General features: G+C 53.8%; 4 protein-coding genes across 4 annotated transcripts; 2 read left to right on the forward strand and 2 right to left on the reverse strand.

The window, feature by feature from the left end:
• Window positions 1-2,443: 2,443 nt before the first annotated feature.
• POX_a01014 (uncharacterized protein) lies at window positions 2,444-5,909 on the reverse strand (the record flags this gene model as incomplete). The annotated part of the gene is made up of 3 exons (XM_050109944.1): window positions 2,444-5,311; window positions 5,427-5,627; window positions 5,691-5,909. 3 exons carry the CDS (start codon window positions 5,907-5,909, stop codon window positions 2,444-2,446), a joined length of 3,288 nt encoding a protein of 1,095 aa, XP_049973712.1.
• A 367-nt stretch (window positions 5,910-6,276) lies between these two features.
• POX_a01015 (Vacuolar protein sorting-associated protein 27) lies at window positions 6,277-8,627 on the forward strand (the record flags this gene model as incomplete). Its single annotated transcript, XM_050109945.1, has 5 exons — window positions 6,277-6,344; window positions 6,470-6,602; window positions 6,666-6,947; window positions 7,024-7,804; window positions 7,873-8,627. The coding sequence occupies 5 exons, from the start codon at window positions 6,277-6,279 to the stop codon at window positions 8,625-8,627; spliced, it is 2,019 nt and encodes a 672-aa protein (XP_049973713.1).
• A 1,077-nt stretch (window positions 8,628-9,704) lies between these two features.
• On the forward strand, window positions 9,705-11,648 carry POX_a01016 (uncharacterized protein; the record flags this gene model as incomplete). The annotated part of the gene is made up of 1 exon (XM_050109946.1): window positions 9,705-11,648. The coding sequence occupies one exon, from the start codon at window positions 9,705-9,707 to the stop codon at window positions 11,646-11,648; it is 1,944 nt and encodes a 647-aa protein (XP_049973714.1).
• Window positions 11,649-12,493: 845 nt separating this feature from the next.
• On the reverse strand, window positions 12,494-17,533 carry POX_a01017 (uncharacterized protein; the record flags this gene model as incomplete). The annotated part of the gene is made up of 1 exon (XM_050109947.1): window positions 12,494-17,533. The coding sequence occupies one exon, from the start codon at window positions 17,531-17,533 to the stop codon at window positions 12,494-12,496; it is 5,040 nt and encodes a 1,679-aa protein (XP_049973715.1).
• Between the last annotated feature and the right edge of the window lie 1,819 nt (window positions 17,534-19,352).

Raw genomic sequence — 19,352 nt, forward strand, 5'->3', positions numbered from 1 at the left:
AACAGCGACGAAGGGGCACGTGAAAGATCAAGTGATGTCTTCGAGATATCTCCAGCCAGAGGACCACGACGATGCCCAAAAAGATGATTAGAGATAGCCCCCTCCCAAAAAAAAGTGCAGGGCCACGATAGGAGGCGGGTTAACGGGGGAAAAAAGTAGGACGAAACAGATAAGGGGGAGGTCGAGGCGACACCGACAACCAGGGGCACTCACGTTGAACAGCAACAAAGGCGATGACCAGGAGGAGGAGAGAGAGGAAGGAGAAATGGAGTTGAGCGGAGGGCGGAGTCGAAAAGGGAAGAGGCACGAGAGGAGAGAAGGAATTGGAAAGACAAAGTGGAATAAGCCGAGAAGAAAAGAAGCGCGTTGCTCACCCCGAGTTCTGACCAGACCCGCCAGGAGTGCCGTACTCAGTACTTTGATCTTCTATTGTTTTGCGTGGACTTCCTGCGTACTGTGCCTTGTGCTGACCAGCCCAAAGTCCGTCTGCCACACGGTTCTCCTCCGGGTCCAGGGCCTGCCGAGATGGGCCCACCACTCAGAGGGGCCCAAAGCCCAAGGCGGTGACTCCACAGTGGGGCTCACCTTCGTCCTCCGACCCTTTTCTTCTTCTTCTGCATCGGGGGGCGGTTTGGCCTTTTTTGTTGAGTTGTCCAGAGGACCGCGGACGTGATTTATCTGGGTGCTGATTGGCCCATACAGTCCGAGATAGATGACTAAGACTGCTGATCCCGACGGGAGTTTTGACGGACGAGACGGACATGACGGGAGTCACGGGAGTCACTGCGGCCAGGGGGCACAAGCGCCGGAATATTCAGGCTGACTCAGGCGGGCTGGTCTGCGCAGCCCGTCGGTTCCCGTTTTTGCCGTGACTCTGATCCGATCAGGTGAGGCTGGCAAATTGCTTGATCGGACTTGTACGAATGATAGACCCAGAGAGGGGGAGAGGGAGAGAAGGAGACATGACCTACCGTGGTTTCTGCCGCTTGATTTTACCCGTGGCATGGATGGGGCGACCTCGATGGAGGCGTGCGCTCGATATCGACTTCGTGTCAGATTCCATGTCGATCCAGGCAGAATTTATGACCATGGCATAGTGGTCCTAATGCACTGAGATGCAAGTGAACAAAGTCAAGTCCTCAACACGCACATCTCGCTTGTGAAGATCGACGGCCTGCACGTTGCGCCGTTGCATCATGACAAGGGAGCTGACGGGTAATGCGGAGACCGATTGGTCAAAGGAGAATGATTTTGAATCTCGTCAGTTGCCATTGGGTGAATTCCATAACCCTGGACACGCAAACGATCCTGGACGTGCAGCATACAAGAAGGTGAACTGAATAAGCTTGTGTTCGATTGAATCCCTACATGAAACGATCCAGGATCCTCAACCAGCCAGAATACTCGTGTATCGTGTATCGTGATAGACAGGTATACTGGTCGTCTACTACGTATCTTCGTACCTATGGAGAAAGCCTCGGCGCCAGGGCCTGCCATGTCCAGTTCACCAGGCAAGGTGTCGTGTGAAGCCACATCATAATCAATATCCGCATATACACGTATAGATCGACTCAACCCGTGGCCGAGTAGGGCTGAACGTGCCAGCCTCCCCCTACCAATCCGCCGTTTGACATATCCCTGCGAATTCCCCGACTCGGGCCTGAGACCCAGATTGAAAAGCCGCATCCACGACCCGGTCCATCCGTCTCCCTCGGCCCACCTGATTTCCATGCAGAGATCGATCCTCCGCACGTTCCGTAGTTCCGCGCCCCCGCGTTCGAGGCACCGAGTATCCCGGAAATGGAACCCTGGCCATCCCGCTTTCCAGTCGATGGCTGGCCCAGTGGCTACTTGGACCACTCCGCACAGGAACAATAATACAAACACATTAATTGGTCCCTAGTTGAACACCCTACTACCCTGATTTCCCGAGGAAAAGCCGAGTGTCGAGATCAGTTGCCTCGAAATACGGAGAAGAGTCGAAACTGGACGCGGCGGAGGACGAGACGACCAGTTTCAACAGTGCAGTGGGGAGTCGGAGCCGGATTAACTGATTTACGCTTCCATTGGTGAAAGATACCTGACGGATGTAATGTGCGTCATTTGTACGGACATGCATGTGCAGAGATGCATCAGCACCTCATATCGCTTTCGGCCCTAGGATCCCTGCCGTGGCGCCTTGTCTATCTAGTGCAGTAATCGTGACGATCGTGAGATGCGAGAGAGAAAAGGAAAGCAAATAGCCAAAAAAAAAGAAGAAGAAAAGCAGACTCGGGTCATCAATAGAGTCTGACCGATCAAAAGGGGGAAGGAGAGAGAGATACAAGAAAGGGGACCATGAAGATAACCACGGCAAACCACAGGCCACGACCGGCCAAGGGTTCTCATGTTCAGATCACCAATGCAACATTTCAACATGGCAAAGAAGTTCAACCGCTCACGCTCATTTCGCCGGAACCCGCTCGTAAAACACAATGTAAGCCTGCTCATTCTGTAACCGATCCCGGGGCCGTAGATCCCGCGGATTGAAGTCGGTCACCCGATCGTCGTCAAACTTTCGCCAGCACTGCCGTTCCGCATCGCGCACCAAGGACACGTAGTGACCGCTGCCCATGGAGGACCCAATGTGTTTAAGAACCCCAAAGGCATCATATGTGAAAGGGGGCGTGGCGGGACCGATGGACGAAGATACCCCGACGTCGCCCGAGGACTTGGCGTGGGGGTATTGGACAATGTAATCGTCCATGCGGAGGCCGTGGAGAGGGAACTCGATGGGCGTGTGGATCTTGCGCGCGCTTTGGGTCTTGGAGGCGGAGAATCGCTTGAAATGAACCACAAGAATCTGAGGCGCTCGCGTGACAATGATCTGTTTCGTCGCGATGCGGTCACATTTACAATACGGGCATTTCCACACTTCGTCTCCACTCAGCATTTCCTCCTGGCAGTAGCTGCGGAGACACTGGTAAATGTCCCCCGTGCCCTCGGCGGGAATCTCGACACTGATGCTGTAGAAGGCCTCGTAGGTGGTGGAAGTCTGCCGGCAAGTGGTGCACCGCAATCGACTGGCGTGCTGACCCGCAAAGAGCGACGAGATGAAAGAATCTTCCCGATGACTGTACCGATTCCATTCGATCTCGGATACCTTTTGGACAGGCATTCGCTCGCGCTGCATTTCCTGAGAGGTGGTCAACGGTCGCAAAGGATTGCGCTGCCAATTGATGTTCAAATCTTCATGCAGGCAATCCACGAGGAAATCGAAAAATTCCTTGGCATCCTGCTGGCGATCAATCGCCCATTCCCGATTCAAACGACCGCAAAAGTTTCGAAATGAGGTGGGCATGATGATCTCTACGTCGCCCTTCCATAACGACCGAATCAGATTTGCATACAGACCCGGCATCACCCCTTGTGAGCCTTTCCAATTCTTTTGCACGTAATGTCTGTATCGATCATCGATGAAAAACTTGCTCATCATGACCGTGGCACTGAGACATTGGATTGTGGAATTCATATAGCATGTCACGCCAAAATTATGCAGACCAGTTCGCGGGAGTTTCAATCGGCTGAGGTAGGAAGTGGACGTATACAAGGGCGCGCGATTCGCAGAATTCTGTCGCTGAACGTGCGGCTGGGCATGACGGCCGTCCGAGACCCCGCTATAGCTAGGGCGAGAGACTGCGGGAGGCGGTCGCGAAGGAGCAACCGGAACGGGAGCAGAGAACTTGTAGGAAGAATCCACACTGCTACGAGAATCCGGGTGCATCATCGATTGCTGCAGTTGGTGTGGCTCTGGGAAGCGGCGCAGGAAAGCTTCGTAGGAATGCACCAACGGGCTCGTTGGCTCGGGCTGAGCTTCATCGATCAATTCTTGCTCGTCTCCCTGAAGACCTTCCTCCTCGAGATAGTGACTCGTGTCAATCTCCTCCTTTTTGGATTTCTCCAGCCATGCCGACAGCTCCTCCGAATTGAGTGGGGTGAACTCGCGGAGACGTCTCTTGCGAACTTCCAAGCTGGAGTTGGCACTGGCCATGGTCGGAACTCGACCTAGAGGCTTTCCCGATCTCGGATGGGGCTTTTTGCTCTGCAAGGAGCCCATCACAGCAGCCGTGGAAGACGTTGCCAGAGACTGTGGTCCGATCAAATCGATCCATGCGTCCAAGCCGCCGAGGAGCAGAGCTGGTGGTCGACCTGCTTTTAGGGGTTTGTACTCGTTGAATTCATACAGAGTGTCGTGCAACGCCCTCAAGTGTGGCGCCGACGTACCCACTGGAGAGCCTGCCAGATAACTGACGGACGCTGTCTGCTGATCGTAGTAGACCACCAGGTCGAATTCGTTCCGCCTCTCAAATAAGGTCTGCTCATACTCGGGAGAGACGATCAGCCGCTCCTCAAGTTCCTCAGCCGATACATTCTCCTTTAAGACGATCGGCTCAATACAGATGATCGACTTGGCATAAATATGGCCGAGATCAAACTGGTCACGTGGTCGGACATCAATTACCAAGACATTGAATCGACGCAGGTAGTCCATCAAATCATGCGCCGTGACGTGCGTACTGTACGGTAGATCAGGGGAATTGCTTCGTGCGTTTCGCGCAGAACCGCCTCCATTCGGAGTTTGTGTGCGGTACGCACGCTCATCTGCGCCTGAAATAGGGCTTCCGCACGGCGATCGTGTGAGCTGCGAATATCGTTGGTTCAATGAGCGAGCACTCTCGACCGATGTTCGAGGCGGGTTGAGCGGAGGAGGCTGATTAGGGACTGTATAAATCGGACTGTAAGTGGGGTCGGGCGCGCGCGGCATCGAAGTGTTGATCGGCAACTTGGGCGGGATAGAAGGCATCTGATTCGAGGAGTCCATGATACGGGGACCCAGCGGACGTTTTTGAGGGGATTCCAAAGGAGATCTCTGCGCCGCTACGTCTGAATTCACAGCGTGAGCAAAAAACTGGTCCACAGATCCTCGCCGCGCTTGCACAGGGGACGACGCAACATTGAATCCAGATCCATTGGGGGTCCTCGACGTCTTCAACCGTGCAAATCGTTCAGCCAGAGAGTCTGCTGTCGACACAGAGATTCTCCGTCCATCAATGTCCGAGCCAGACGCATGCTGAAATTGCGTTGGACTCGGCATTCTTGTCGACACGCTTAACGGAGCCTCGTTCTCTCGATTCCTGCCGGGGCCACCGGGACCGGATTCGCGCATTGAGGTTGACACGGGAGCCCTTGCTGGCTGCACATTGCTTCTCAGATTATCCTCGATGATCTCTTGTTTGATCGCATCCATTGTCGCTTGCTTGCTCCGCACCGACTAAATAGGAGACGTACATTCATCAGCATTCTTCCTTGGCGCATATGATACGCTTGAGATCATCGTATCGTCAGGGTGCGTGACGGTTTTAGTCTCTCAGCTCGTCCGAACGTACCATCATCAGAGCCGCAAATTGCTTGTATAACTCCGGCGTCCGCGTCTGTATCATGTGATAATCGGGGTGGTGGGGGACCAGGTTGATGATGATTTCCGAAGCCCAGAGGTATTGGACATATGCCTTGTCAATATCGACGCCATCCGCAAGGGTTTTGGCCCGCTGGAAAGCCCCCGCGGCGGTCTCAAGCAGAGTTTCGATCTAGCATGTTTCACATCAGCCATGTCTCCTCGCATAGTCTCGAGCTCAACTTCTGCCACTAACAGATGTATGCTCATTCACGTTCAAAAGCGCGACCTGATCTTGTAGGTCCTTGATATTTGGAAACCTCGGTTGCAGTGTTGGTCGGGTACCACTCCCACCGGTAGCCGGTCTCATGCTCGGGCTGATGGTCTGCATGGTGCCCCCCACCGAGTAAGGACGGCTGTCCTTCCATGGTGATCTGTCTGGTGGAGAAGGTAGAGCCGCCGCATCGGGGGGCATGGTCGTGGCAGTGAAGCGTGAAACCTGGGTGAGTTCTTAATGCATGGCTCTGAAAGTTTCAATCGCAGCGAAGGTAGGTGAGTTCCTAGGCATCCACGGGTGCTCCGAGACCGAAGGATCTCTTACAAGTAATCGTCCCAGGAACTCATCATTGGGCGGGTCTGGGGTACGGAGGGACAGTATCGTTTTCACCGCCCCCGCCTATGACGCCAGCAGCTTAGTCACTAGCTTCGGCGGGCTGCCTGGAGCTCCCTGAGGACCCTCTGTTGTGCTATCGGCGCATTCTATCTGCGTTGCGATTTCAAGGCTCATACACCTTTCTGGAGGATTCCGCGGCGCAAAGCTTGTCTCTCCTAAGCCTTTCAACATGGCCGGCTGGTTTTCATCTGCCTCCCCGCTCGACGAGCAAATCGAGCGGGCGACGGGCTCCTCGCTGTACGTACCTCACCTTGCATCTGGCCAAGGCCAGCAATGTGCCTGCACGAGTATCTGTGCTGGTCAATGAATCACATCCAGGTCTATGTCTATTTGAAGGAAGTCTCTCTAATGAGAGGAGATAGGGAGGACATTGCTCTTAACCTTGAGATCTCCGACATGGTACGATCGAAGAGTGTTCAACCCAAAGAGGCGATGCGCTCCCTGAAGCGCCGCCTAGAGAACCGAAACCCGAACATTCAACTTGCAACATTGAAGGTGTGTGGATGTGAATGATCACGAGTTGGATTTCCAGCAGCTGACCATTGCGCCATTTTTTAGTTGACCGATACCTGTGTCAAGAATGGCGGCGCCCATTTCTTAGCCGAGATAGCATCGCGTGAATTCATGGACAACCTAGTATCACTGTTGAAATCAGAAGGCGCGCCACTCAACCCGGATGTGCAGAGGAAAATCTTGGAGCTGGTACAAAATTGGGCCATGGCATCTCAAGGCAGGATGGATTTATCATACCTCGGGGAAACGTACAGCAAGCTTCAGAAGGAAGGGTTTCAGTTCCCACCAAAGACGGAGATGAGTGGGTCAATGCTGGAGAGTAACGCAGTGAGTCGTTCGCAATCTGAATCTCTCTCTCGTTGTCTAGACGATATCAAGGGGCGGTACTGATCCTCATCTCTAGCCACCAGAGTGGATCGACTCCGACGTTTGCATGCGATGTCGCACTGCCTTTAGCTTCATGAACAGGAAGCATCACTGTCGCAACTGTGGAAATGTGTTTGATCAACAATGCTCAAGCAAAGTCCTCCCCCTTCCACATCTTGGAATCCTCCAACCTGTGCGGGTGGATGACGGGTGCTATGCCAAACTGACTTCGAAATCATACACCTCAGCAGGGCTGGCGGATCGATCGACATTCAAAAACAACTCGATTACAAAGTCGAATTCGATGGAGCCCAGAGGTGCCAAAGCGGACACAAGCTTTGATGACGACCTGAGGCGGGCACTGCAGATGAGTCTTGAGGAAGCAGAAGGGAGAGGACCCACTGGCTTTGTGCCACAAACTGGCAATGCTCCTCAACCCGCTTCACAGAGCTCTGCATCTGCACCCGGCCCCTCAAACGACGATGAGGAAGACGCAGATTTGAAAGCGGCAATTGCAGCCTCGCTCCGAGATATGGAAGAGCACAAACAAAAGCATGCAGCTGCGTTGAAGAGCAATTCTCCACCTTCGTCTAATCTTCAGGACACATCGAATCCCGTCCCTCTCACCAAGAACCCATACGAATTAAGTGCCGTGGAAGCTGAAAATATCCACCTGTTTGCCACCCTTGTGGACCGGCTTCAGCATCAGCCGCCGGGGACCATTCTCCGAGAACCCCAAATCCAAGAATTATATGAGAGCATCGGCGCGCTGCGGCCGAAGCTAGCCCGCAGTTATGGCGAAACAATGAGCAAACACGGTAAGCTCAATGAAGATTTTGGAGATTGGGAATTCTCGCGCTCTCGTACTCATTTGGACCTTCGTCAGACACACTCCTGGACCTTCACTCAAAGCTGTCTACTGTCGTCCGCTACTACGACAGAATGCTAGAAGAGCGACTATCCAGTGCTTATTCGCAGCATACGCTCGGTTATGGAGGGGCTTCCGGAGCTGCGCAATACCCTATCATGCCTGGGATGCCTCCGCATGTGCCGGACACAAAACCCGGCGCTGAAAACTACTACTATACCAACGCGACCGCCCCCTCTCCGGCCGGGGTGACCGCTCAGGCTTATGCTCAACCGGGTCATGAGAATTGGAGTCAGAATCCTTATCCCTCGCTAGCATCTCCCCGTCCGCAGAGCAGCGTCATGTCCAATCATCCAGCGGCTCCAGGGCCGGCTGGTAACTCTCAGTACTATGCGCCTCGGCCGGAAACAGAGCAGCCTCAATCTTACTTTACTGAGGCCGCCCATCATTCCATCCCAGCCACGAGGCCTGATGGTCAGCACCAGTCTGGTGCTGGCAGCGCTGGCTTTGCCCCGAGCGCACCCGATGTGTATTCACCGGGGGCAGTCCACCCCTCTCCCCATGCGGGAGCTGCTCCGGAAATTAGTCAACAGGCAGCAGCAGGGCCTCCACAGTCCTACTACCATCCCTCTCAGCAGGCTGCGGTGGCACCTTCGGCGTATGCTCTCGCCGGCGCGGGCCAGCCGGGTGTCTACTCGGATGCTGGCCATACGCAACCCCCTACCTCACACCCGCCACCCCCAGCAGCGGAGGAGAGCTTAATTGAGCTGTAGTCCATCTGCACTTCCTCTTGCGTGTTTGTTCGCGAAATGACGCACGCTGATCTCCGCTTCCTTTCTGCTGCGGCTGCCTTCCTATATCGCCCACTACCTCAGCTTACTCAATGATACCTTCGATCTTTCTTTGTTTTTCAATTGCCGATTCCATAGTGACTAGTGGGACGAAGTCCACGTTGTGTAAGATGGGCCGATACGTTGTCCTGTTTTCCGAATGGGGAGTAAGGTCGGTACCAAGTAGATTGAGATGTGTGGAAAGTGGAAACGCCATCCTTTCCCCCGCATTCATGGAGCTGGTCCGGAGTCTGGGGGCCATGGAATACATTACGTTCCACAATTGTACCATAAATACAGATATGTAATGCCGCAAAATGACAGTACATATGTAACTACATGTATTATAACCACAAACACCAGTGAAACTCCATGTTGAAGAGATCTGGACGTCAAAGGCCTCCGATATAAATCATGATCACGTCTCAAGTCCCGAGTCGATACCACTATCTTGTTTATCTCGGAGTTCTGTCTTATTCTTGAGGTCAGTTCTCCAGGATTTGCCTTGAAATTTACCAAAGCCACACAGTGCTACCTCATCGTACGTTTCTGTGTTCTGTAAGATTACCCAAAGCACGCTGAGCCTCTTGAGGTCTCCGATCCATCGCCGAAGACAGCGAGTGTGCCCTCTTCACAATCTTCTACGCCCTTCTGCCCTCACCCTTTCCTGCTTCCACCACCCGATTCGTATTGCTCACTTCTCACCTCCATCCTCCACCTCACCCCACACACTCTCCTTCCTTCACTTCCTCCTCACCATTGCCTCCCGTTCAACATCGCCCAAGTGCACCCTTTATCAGCCGGCAGAGGTTCCAGAGCTCGTATAGTAGGCTCGAGCGGGGCGGTGTGAACGCCTCCCTGCATCTGAGCTACTGACCATCCTCTTGCTTTCTCATCTGCACGTCCGAGCTGCGGTGCTACCTTAGTACCTGCCCTTTTGCCTCGGCCAATCCCCTTCCATGTTCTCCCCCGGTTCATTAGTTGATTTATCCGCCGCTCTCTGGTGAGCCTTTCGCCGCCATGCCCACCAACACCTCCTCTCCGGTCAAGCGCCCCGGCCTGGGCCGCCGCGCGGTTTCTTCACATGCGGTTGTCACGAGGTCTCACTCCAACTCAAGCTCCAACACAAACACCAACGAGCTGTCTCAGTCTCACTCCTCCAGGTCCACTAGCACGACCAACATCCATCATAAGGCCCATCGTGCGCATGTCGTCGGAGGCGGCCATCGCAATCACGGTCGGAATCCCTCATTTGGCAAGAATCTCAATAAGCTCCAGCGCTTCCAGCTAGGCGCTGAGACCACTGCCCGTCATCACCAGCGCAAGAAGTCCGCCCCCGCAACTCCGATTGCCAGTCCCAAAGGCGAGTCGCATGTTCGCTGGGCCGGACCGGTAAATGATCGACCTGGAGATTCTTCGATGAAGAGGAACTACTCGACGCCGGTTCTCCGACGCAATAACTCAGCGATCACGAAGAAGTCATTGGTCACTGATCGGCCCCTCACGAGTGCAGGGAAGAAGAAGTCGGTTGGGTTTGAACTAGCAGACGATGAAAACGACGACACGGAGGAGTGGGAAGATACCACACAGTCTCCTGAAAGCACGAGGCGTAATTCGGTAGCACCCTCGAATCAAAGTACAGAAAACACGCAGGTTCTGGTCGACCCTCTGACCTTTGTGAAGCGACCGTACCCGCAAATACCTCGGGCGACCAGTCTACCCGACTCCATCTCAAGCAAACTTGTCAGGGAGGATCACGATCAGGAGACCGACAAGGAAAACGAGCCCGACCGGGCAGAGAGCGAGGCGGACACAGACGCAGAGGCAGAGAATCAGCCAGAGCAACCTCGGGCACCCAGTCAACCTGCCACCTCCGACCAAGTTGACATTGCGACTCGCCTCATCAGCCCGTCACACTCGGCCAAGGCACCACCTGCCATGTCATCAATCTCCGCAGTCGCCAAACCCGTGGATCCCACCTCGCGCGGCGCCTCCCTCACCCTGACCAGTGGCCTGGGTGCTGCTCGACGAACGTTTTCGACATCCAATCTCTCCATGGCTCAAGCGAGTGGCAGTCAACCTGGCGCTACGTCATCCTCCATGGAAGGCGGCGTTTCTCGGTTTATTATGAGTAACAAATCGGGCCTCCAGTCGTCGTCAAGAACCGACTCGGATCCAAATACTCCATCCTCGTTTCTCCCCCATTATCACCCGCAAACCCCTCCTTCTCCAAAGATCTCCAATGGTCGAGTCATTGCCTCGCCGGCACGGCCTCGTGGCATCGATCTGCCTTCTCGAACCCAGCAGAAACTGTGGCTTCAACGCACAGCAACCCTGAACAACTCTCCGCCCGACTCTCACAGCGTGTCCACAACAGTCGCTCCGGCAAACATTGATACGTCCTTTGGGAATGGCTCTAGCTTTGACGGAGGTCCTGCCACAATCGGCAGCGGCCGACCCGGAGGTCCTGGTAACGACACCGAGGCGCGTCGCATCCGCAAAGCGTTTGAAAAGACCTCTTTGGAGCTGACAGTGGCTCGCCGATTTCACTCCCCTACCGCAGACAGCTTCCAGCGTCTCCGCGCCATAGCCCGTGCATCCAAGACTCGGGCGGTCAATGCTGAACATGCGTCTGCGTTGGGTAAGCCGGTCAAATCCGAGCCATCCCTCCCTCTTCTCCAGAAGGCCAATCGACCTACCCGGCCGGGTTCTGGCTCGGGAGATCAGCGTCAATTGGCTGGCCCAACATCGACGTCCGAGGACCCTGCAGCGCAAGGTGACCCTTCCGATGCGGTCCAAGCGGGGAATTCCTCTCACCCTTCTCATCGTATCCTGTCCACCTCCGATGACGGAGCGCACGGTGTGACGGGCGACCAGTCTTCCGATGATCTCCCTGCTCTGAGTGAGACGGATCTCATGATCCGGCGCATGTGGGAAACCCGAGAAGTAGCCACCTCTGGCTGATCTGGCGCCGTGCACCTGTTCCGTTGCCATTCTACTCAATTTAATGACCACCATTCCTCCTCTTTTATCTGACCGTTTTCTACTTTTGGCGTTTTCTGGACCATTTCAGCATACGGGGCCATTGCAGTCGGGCTTTTCCACTTCCGTTGTTTTCTGCACATATGGACGTACTGTGCTCATTCTTTTGGGGCTTCAAGGGAAATCACCCTTACTTTTTCAGCGAACATGACACCCCCTTTCTCCTTTAATAACGACTGATTTCCTTAATATCTATAGAGCAATTTTAGTTTTGTACTCCAGTTGTAGAGTTTCGAGAGTGGGAGACTGTCAATATCTATGATTGAAAATTTCCATCTGTGAGGTATATATGCCACACTTGAACTTTTCAGTGAAACTTTGTATAGCCAGCCACTGGCAGCCAGGAACCCCCCTCCCAAAAACCATGATCCTGACAAAACCTCGATCTATAGGTCGTCCGCCTTCACACATACCAAACAACAGTCCGGAGATGGGTATTTGCAAGAAATTTTGGCCCAAGAGCGTCGTCGGTGATATATCCATTTACCAACCTTCCAGCCGGCAAAGCACGCACACACACTGACACGCAAAAGGAGAATTTGAAGTTTGAGAATCAAAATCTACATCAACGCCATCCACCTCTCTCCTGCCCTGAAAAAGAACAATAACCGAACTTGTATATAGCTTTATGCTCCCCAGCATAAAGACAAATCATCAAGCCTCCAGCTCCAATATACACATAGTACATACGAAACAAAACATGTACGTCATTAGAACAGGGTAAATGCAAATAACCAGATCGGCATCGATACGCAAATAAGACCTGATCATTGCTCCGTTCGACCTCGCTCTTTGCCTTTGCCGCGATGGTTGCCCGTGGGACCACCGCCGCCGCGCCGGGCATTCCTGCCGCGATTCGACTCTGAAGAGCGATTGCCAGGCACGGAAACCTGTCCGTGAGCCTGATTGGGCACATTTGCGTGTTTTCGGGGATTGGTAGGGGGTATTTGGGAGGGCGCTGAATGTCCATTGTCGTTTGAGGTACCATCTGTATTGCCTGTACTGCCAACTGGAGCTGGAGCTGGAGCAGGAGCATTCTTATTTCCTCGACGTTTGCGCGAAGTTCCTGCTGAGGCGGAAGAAGTTTTCCCGCCTCGACCGCCACGGCCAGCATTCGCACGACCAGTGCCATCGCCACCTTTTCCACCGGCTTGAATAGGAGATTCTTTTCCAAGGAGTCCCTGAATACGTTTACTTTCCTGGTCCCACCATTGCTGGAATTCCTGCTCAGCTTGAATCTCCTGGAGGTTATGCTTGGCGGTTGCAGCTTCGCGGATTTCGTCCTTTTCAGACTGTTGCTGGAGAAGGATTGCGGCGAGGGAGAGGGAACCTCCGGAGGGAGACCGCATATTGGGATCCGGGCGTGGAATGTGCCGAATAGATTGGATGGAAGGCTGCGGAGAAGCTTTGGGTTGGGTTGCGATTGCGGGCGTGGGCAGTGCTGATCCTGGTGGGGGAGATGTTGGGGCAGCGGAGGGAGAGGGTTTGGAGAAGGAGTGAGATGCTGAGATGGCCGAGACATTACGGTTGGAACTGCGTACGGGCGTGGCCATGGGCATAGATTGCTGTGGAGGTGTACCTGCGACAGTTTGTCGTAGAGTCATTGCGGGCTTTTGTGGGGTGGATTTCGAAGATTCTGGTGCCGCCGCTTTGGCGACGCCGTTCTGACCAGGTAGAGGATCCTTGATGGGTGACGTGGAGGTAGCTGGCGGTGGTAATTGCCAAGGATTCTTGGGAGAATCCTTGGATTTCTGCTGCGCGGCGAGCCTTTCTTGCATTTGCTGTTGTTGCATCTTCTTCCGTTCCTTCTGTGACGGCTTGGCGTTGAAAGTGCCGCTACTTTCTCGTCGGTTCTCCATTCCCAAAGTGAGATTGGATACCCGAGTCTGTGATGTCTCGCCCATGATATCTTTCAGGTCCTTTTTGCCGTTCAGCGTGACAGTGGAGCCCCAAGGCGCAGCGCCCGATCCAGGCGACACTGCACTTCGCTTTCTTTGCATGGAAACCGCCCTTGTTTCCGAGGGAGACACCGAGAGCATACCCACATGAGGCGACGACATGCGCTCGTCAAAGTAGGTGCCATCCTCAACCGATCCACCCTCAGGCATACTAGCTCCCATCGCAGGCGAGTCTGGATACGATCGGTCCTCGATGCCAAGACCACGCATGGCAGCTTTCCCCTTTCCGGTGTCTCCAGGCGAAAGCATCGTCTCGTCATCCATCTGGAACATGAGATCGTTGGTGGATTGCCTCGGTTTGAGCATCGGGCTGTTCATAGAGCTTTCTATGTCTCTAGAGACCGAGGCCTTAGATTTCCGTGCGAGGGGCGACGCGCCAAACTTTTCGGCGGGGTGCCCCCGGGGTCGAGGATCATATGGTTCAAATTCGCTCAGACGAGACTGCAAAGTCATTGCATCAATCCGCCGCTGCCTGTCCACCCCGACCGTGGCCGCAAGCTCCGGGTACTTTTCAAACACGTAGTCCTCCGAGTTACGGCCGCGCGAGACAGGGAAACATGCCAGTTGGTTTTCCTGACAGACCTTGTCAAGCCTCTTGAGAAGGTCGTCGTCCAGATCTTCCAGGTAACGGTTGGCAAGCATAGCCTCAAGGTTAAGACAGATATACTCCAAAGATGCTTCTTTGAACTCAGGGACAAAAACGGGTGCGACCGAGTTAAGAAGATAAGAAATGTTTCGTGTGTGAACAAAGCGTCCAAGCATCTTCTGGCAGATTTGCGATAACCGGTCGATCATTAACTCGTTGGCCACGTACATAACGTCCAGAAGCAAATCGATGAGGTCATCGAGAGTCTTGGATCGAACTTGGTCAAAGAGTCGCTCTTCTGTGTCCGCGTAGAGATAACGGAGGACAAAGTCAAATGTGGATCGGTTAATGTGTTTTAAATCCACATGCACCTTGTCAGAAGGACTGGTCCTCCGAGAGGCGATCCATCCACCCCGCGAGCGACCATTGAACAAGGCGTCAAAGAACGGACAACGCTGGCAGACCATTTGACTGTGCACGTTGACGGTTTCCCCTTGAGCCAGATCAATAATCACATCTGTGTCATCAAAGAAGGATGGATGTTCAATCGCATGCGCCATGTCAGTCTTGAGGGTCCTTTGAGGCTCAACCATCAATCTAGCAGCCCGCTCTAGCGCAGGCAAGCCGAGATGCGTCGCCATCTTCATGACCTCAATGCGAACTTGACGATATCGGGCTGCGCTCTGCGGAGAGCTCTTGGCTTTATGCCAGACGTCCAGAATACTATCCGTGTAAAGGAAGAAGACAACATTCATCACGGTTAGGAAATCAGCACCGAGAAGCCGAATCTGCGTCGCGCCATCCTTGTCGTACTCGATGTCGAGTACTTCGGGGACAGCTGAGTAATATGATTCGCGAAACTCGTGCAATGCTTTCCGAATTACAGGGCTTCGACCAGCAAGGAGAAACTCGTGAACGGGGATCCGTAGATCAGATATTGAGCTCGTCATCCAAACCATCCCTTCATTGCGAATCGGTAGGAATTGGGTTTCAATCTCAGACGATATAAGCATTGCCCTCTTTATCACCATCGCAGCAGTCAGTGGAGTTGGATCACCTGTGCCGTCTTCGTTCAAGACTGATTCAACATCCCCCGACATGGGTGTGATGAATGGCGAAAGAGGTAGGAGATCATCCCACAAAGAGCTTCTGTCGATGTGAATCTGCTCTCGCGTCACGTCACAGTCGCGCTGGGCGACCGCGTAAGCCCCAAAAGCGTTGCTTCGGACTGCTACCACTCTGGAAAGCCCCGGAACGCGGGCAAACTTAAAATCTTTGGACGCGCCATCCTTTGTCTTATTTCGTTTCTCTTTTCGAAAGGCAGAGCCCGAGGCAGTGCAGATTATGATTGAGCCATCTTGGCCCACATCGACATCCTTGGCTGCCATATGTGATTTTTTTACGGACCAGGCCCGTTCAGGTACGGCCAGGGAGTTGCGGATCTTGGCCGGATTAGTCGTCGATGTTTGAACAGAAGGGTCGTCAGATTTGTTCACATGGACCGTGAAGACGTCGCCAGAGCTTGACAGAGCGCAGATTGTATTGCCACCGGACGCTAGTTTGACCACACGGTTTACAGCACCGTCATAGCGCGTGGCCATGAAGCTGTTCCGGATGAACCTTGAACTTGCTTCGAGCGGGAAGGAAATCTTTGAATATCCAAACTGTGAAAAGACCCAGACTTCGTGATTCTGAAGAAGCACGGCGGTGGCTCGGTCAATAGCGGAGACCATGGCGATAGGGCTTCTGAAAAGTGATGCACCCACACGCCGCGGGGTGATCTGTATTTCCAGAGACCGAGCGTCCGAATCCACGAGGCCTAGCTGTCCTTCATTTTTGCCAAAGGTATAGAGGCCTGAGCTACTGAAGACGACCGAGTGGATGGAAGATGCAGCCGCACCAAGAATGACCTCCTTTTTGAAAGGATTGAAGATCTGCCGTGGAGTATTTTGGATGGGAACATCGTTCTTGTTGCTCGTCCTCGGCAGACCATACCCGAGCTGTCCAAACTTGTTACTGCCCCAGCTGAAAATTTCACCATGCTCGGTGATGGCCAAGCTGTGGTCTTGCCCAAGAGCAACGGACATGACTTTCTTACCAGCCAGCCCGCCTGTCTCGATACAGACGAAGCTAAAGCGAGTTGCTTCATCGCCAGTTCCCAGACGGCCTCCCGGGCCAAATCCACACATGAAAAGGTTCGCTTCAGGATCATCGGTCAACACCGCCGTATGCAGCTTTGACATGGCAATGTTCTGAAGCTTCATAGGCTTATTCTTGATGAGGGTAGGCAAGTCCTTTGCTTCATCACAGTCAATCAGGTCTTCCAGACCTAGCTTTTCCATCTGCTCTTGGTATTCTTTATAGAATCGGTTTAGCAAATGATTGGGGCGGTTGAGCATGATACGCTCCGGAAATTGGCGATCGTCTTGGTCTCCGAGGCCCAGATTCAAATTTTTGTTGCTACCCAAGGTGAAAACTTCATCCGCAGCGAAATCCACACGAGACTTCAACGCGCTTCGTACCGCGAAGCCATCGTCCTCCTCTTCTGGGCCTTGCTCTGACCCAAGCTCCGATGCAGCCTCGTTGTCTTCAATGTCCGCAGTTCCTGATCGCAGCAGTTCCGGAGACGGGCTCATTTGCTTGAGGTCCCGCGATGTGATGGTCGACCCATATACATCGAACGGACTGTACCCTTCACGATCCTTGATCTTGATCAAGCTACCGATTGGACCGGTGTGACCCAGCTTGCTGTAGTCCGTCATATCCCGTGTATCTCGCGCCATGAGAGCCAGAGCAATCGTGGCATTGCCCGCATAGAGAGCCCTATGTAAGGCGGTCCAGCCGCTTTCCCAATCTTGCGCGTAAAGGTCGAGAAAGGGAAGCTCGAGTATCGCGCGCGCGAACCTGGCCGCAGTCGGTTTCGGTGACGAGGCGATATGATGGAGAAGCGTCCGGCCGAGATGATCGCGAGCATTCAGGTCGGCGCGCGTCAGCGTCGTGTTGGCACGAGGAAATCCGACTCGTTCGGGAACGGAAGTTCCTGGTGATGACATGGATGCCTTTCTTGGCTTGGAGTTATTCGGAGATGAAGCAGTCATACCGCCGGGACTGCCAGTTCTCGACGAGAGGTTCATCGCCGCGGCGACGGCCGCTGCGCCCGGCGTGCCCGAGGCCCGTGGTCCCGCAAATGTCGCATTTGCGAGATATCGTTCAAAGCTCTCCACGTCATCTTGAATGAAATATTCCCACAGCTTGCTACTCATGTGCCCTGTGGAGTTGGATCACAGAATCTCTTATCAAGCCCGCGCCGAAGCGTCGCCGTCACCACACGCGGGGGTGAAGCAACGGGATAGCAGGGTGATAAGGCGATTCGTGATTTCAAATAGACAGAGACAGTCCGGCTCGTGTCACTCGACTGGAATAGAGCGCCTGCTCGGGCAACGGGTGCTGGGAGTGGTAGGAGTGATGAGATTTGTCACCACACGGAGAGACCGAAATGGATTGTGGGTTTCGCGAAGATAGGCCCGCCGCGGTGGCGATGAGCTGTCCTTAAGAGATCAGGCTGTGGTGCGGACGGAAGGAACTCGGGCGGCGGATCACGGGAGGGACGCAGGGTCTGAGAGGGAGAGCTGATCGCGAACAAGCCAAGCGAAGAACACCGTGTCTGCGACGAAGAAAGGTGAGCAGCCAGAAGCGACAAGAAATGACTGCGGTCAATCGATGAGATTCGGAGCTTCTTGTCTCGCTCTCAGTCACATCCTCCGTCATGCTTGGCGCTTGTCCGAATGTGGACCCCTCCATCGGGGGCTCCACCGCGTGATTGTGGCCAATGGCAGACAGCACGTCCCTCCACGCGGCCCCGTGAGAGGCGGACGGGGCTGATCGACTTGCGCCCGTTCGAGCCCGTGGGGGAGTCCGCGATTGCGGCTGGCCACAAGCTGGTCGTGTCGAGCAGTGAATTATGTAGCCATATCTGCATGGAGGAGTCAAGATGGAAATGCGGAGTCGGAAGGAGATGCATCCGGATCTGCGTGACATTGCTTAAGCTCTGACAGGTGCTTTGCTTCCCCGCTTCAAGCCTGCAAGTCATGATCTCCCAGGACAAACACCTGAACAACCAGGGACAGATCTCATTGCACAGCCCAGCGATGGAAACCTCGTCCTTGAAATTCGAATGTACAGTGCTGTAAGAGGAAGAGCAGCGTCGAACGTACTTTGCATGAGGGTATAGGGCATTCTAGTGAGGCTTGGCAGGTGATTACTTGATGCCCCATGAAGCATCAGGTTGATCGACATGCAATGGGCGGTTCAATTTATAGGCCATGCGCAAAGGCATGGTGGAAGTTATTCTGTTCATCTTTCATAGCCTGTCCACCAGGGTGTCGCTACATGTGTCAGCATGGCCGTTGCCCGTGGTGTGCTTCAACCTGAGTATGCGCATCTCAACTTTGTGCCCGGTAGACTCACCTCGCCAACTTTTCATCCCAAGCCGTTTTGAGCAGCTGTTTTGAGCACGAAGATGAGAACGCGATACATAAGCTAGACCCATATTGCAGGACAATTTGGAAGCGTTTGGGCTTAGCATGGAGGGAATGACTTCAACAGACCTCGATCAGCATCTATGAGGTTGTGGTGTGCCTTTGGAACGATCGAGGGCAGTCATATAGGCGCAGCGATAATTGCTTCGAGTCTCGGCAGAAGTCACAAGTTTTCTGTTTCCAACAGTAACTCCGGGTCTTGTTTCTGATTAGCCAGCGAAGACCATAAGATGAAGAATTCACAAAATATACAGCTTCCAAAAACGAAGTTAACAACACCTGATTGTCCTAATGAAAGACAAGGCCCTCTCCTGCTTGTTCTTGCTATTCTCAGACGGAGGGCCTAACGGAACATTCATTCCCCGTGTCTTACCTACCTACTACTCAACCAGATGCTTCGCTACGGAAATTCGGTGACCGAGGTACGTAGGTAGACGTTAGCCAGTCTCAGTCCAACCTTTTGTCCACATCCAGATCTTACTCCAGTTCAGTTCAGCAGTGGTTTCCGGCGTCCGAAATTGCTTTGGCGAATTGTCTCGGGATG

This window comes from Penicillium oxalicum, chromosome I (assembly GCF_001723175.1).
Source record: "Penicillium oxalicum strain HP7-1 chromosome I, whole genome shotgun sequence".
In the NCBI taxonomy this organism is placed as follows: Eukaryota; Fungi; Ascomycota; class Eurotiomycetes; order Eurotiales; family Aspergillaceae; genus Penicillium; species Penicillium oxalicum.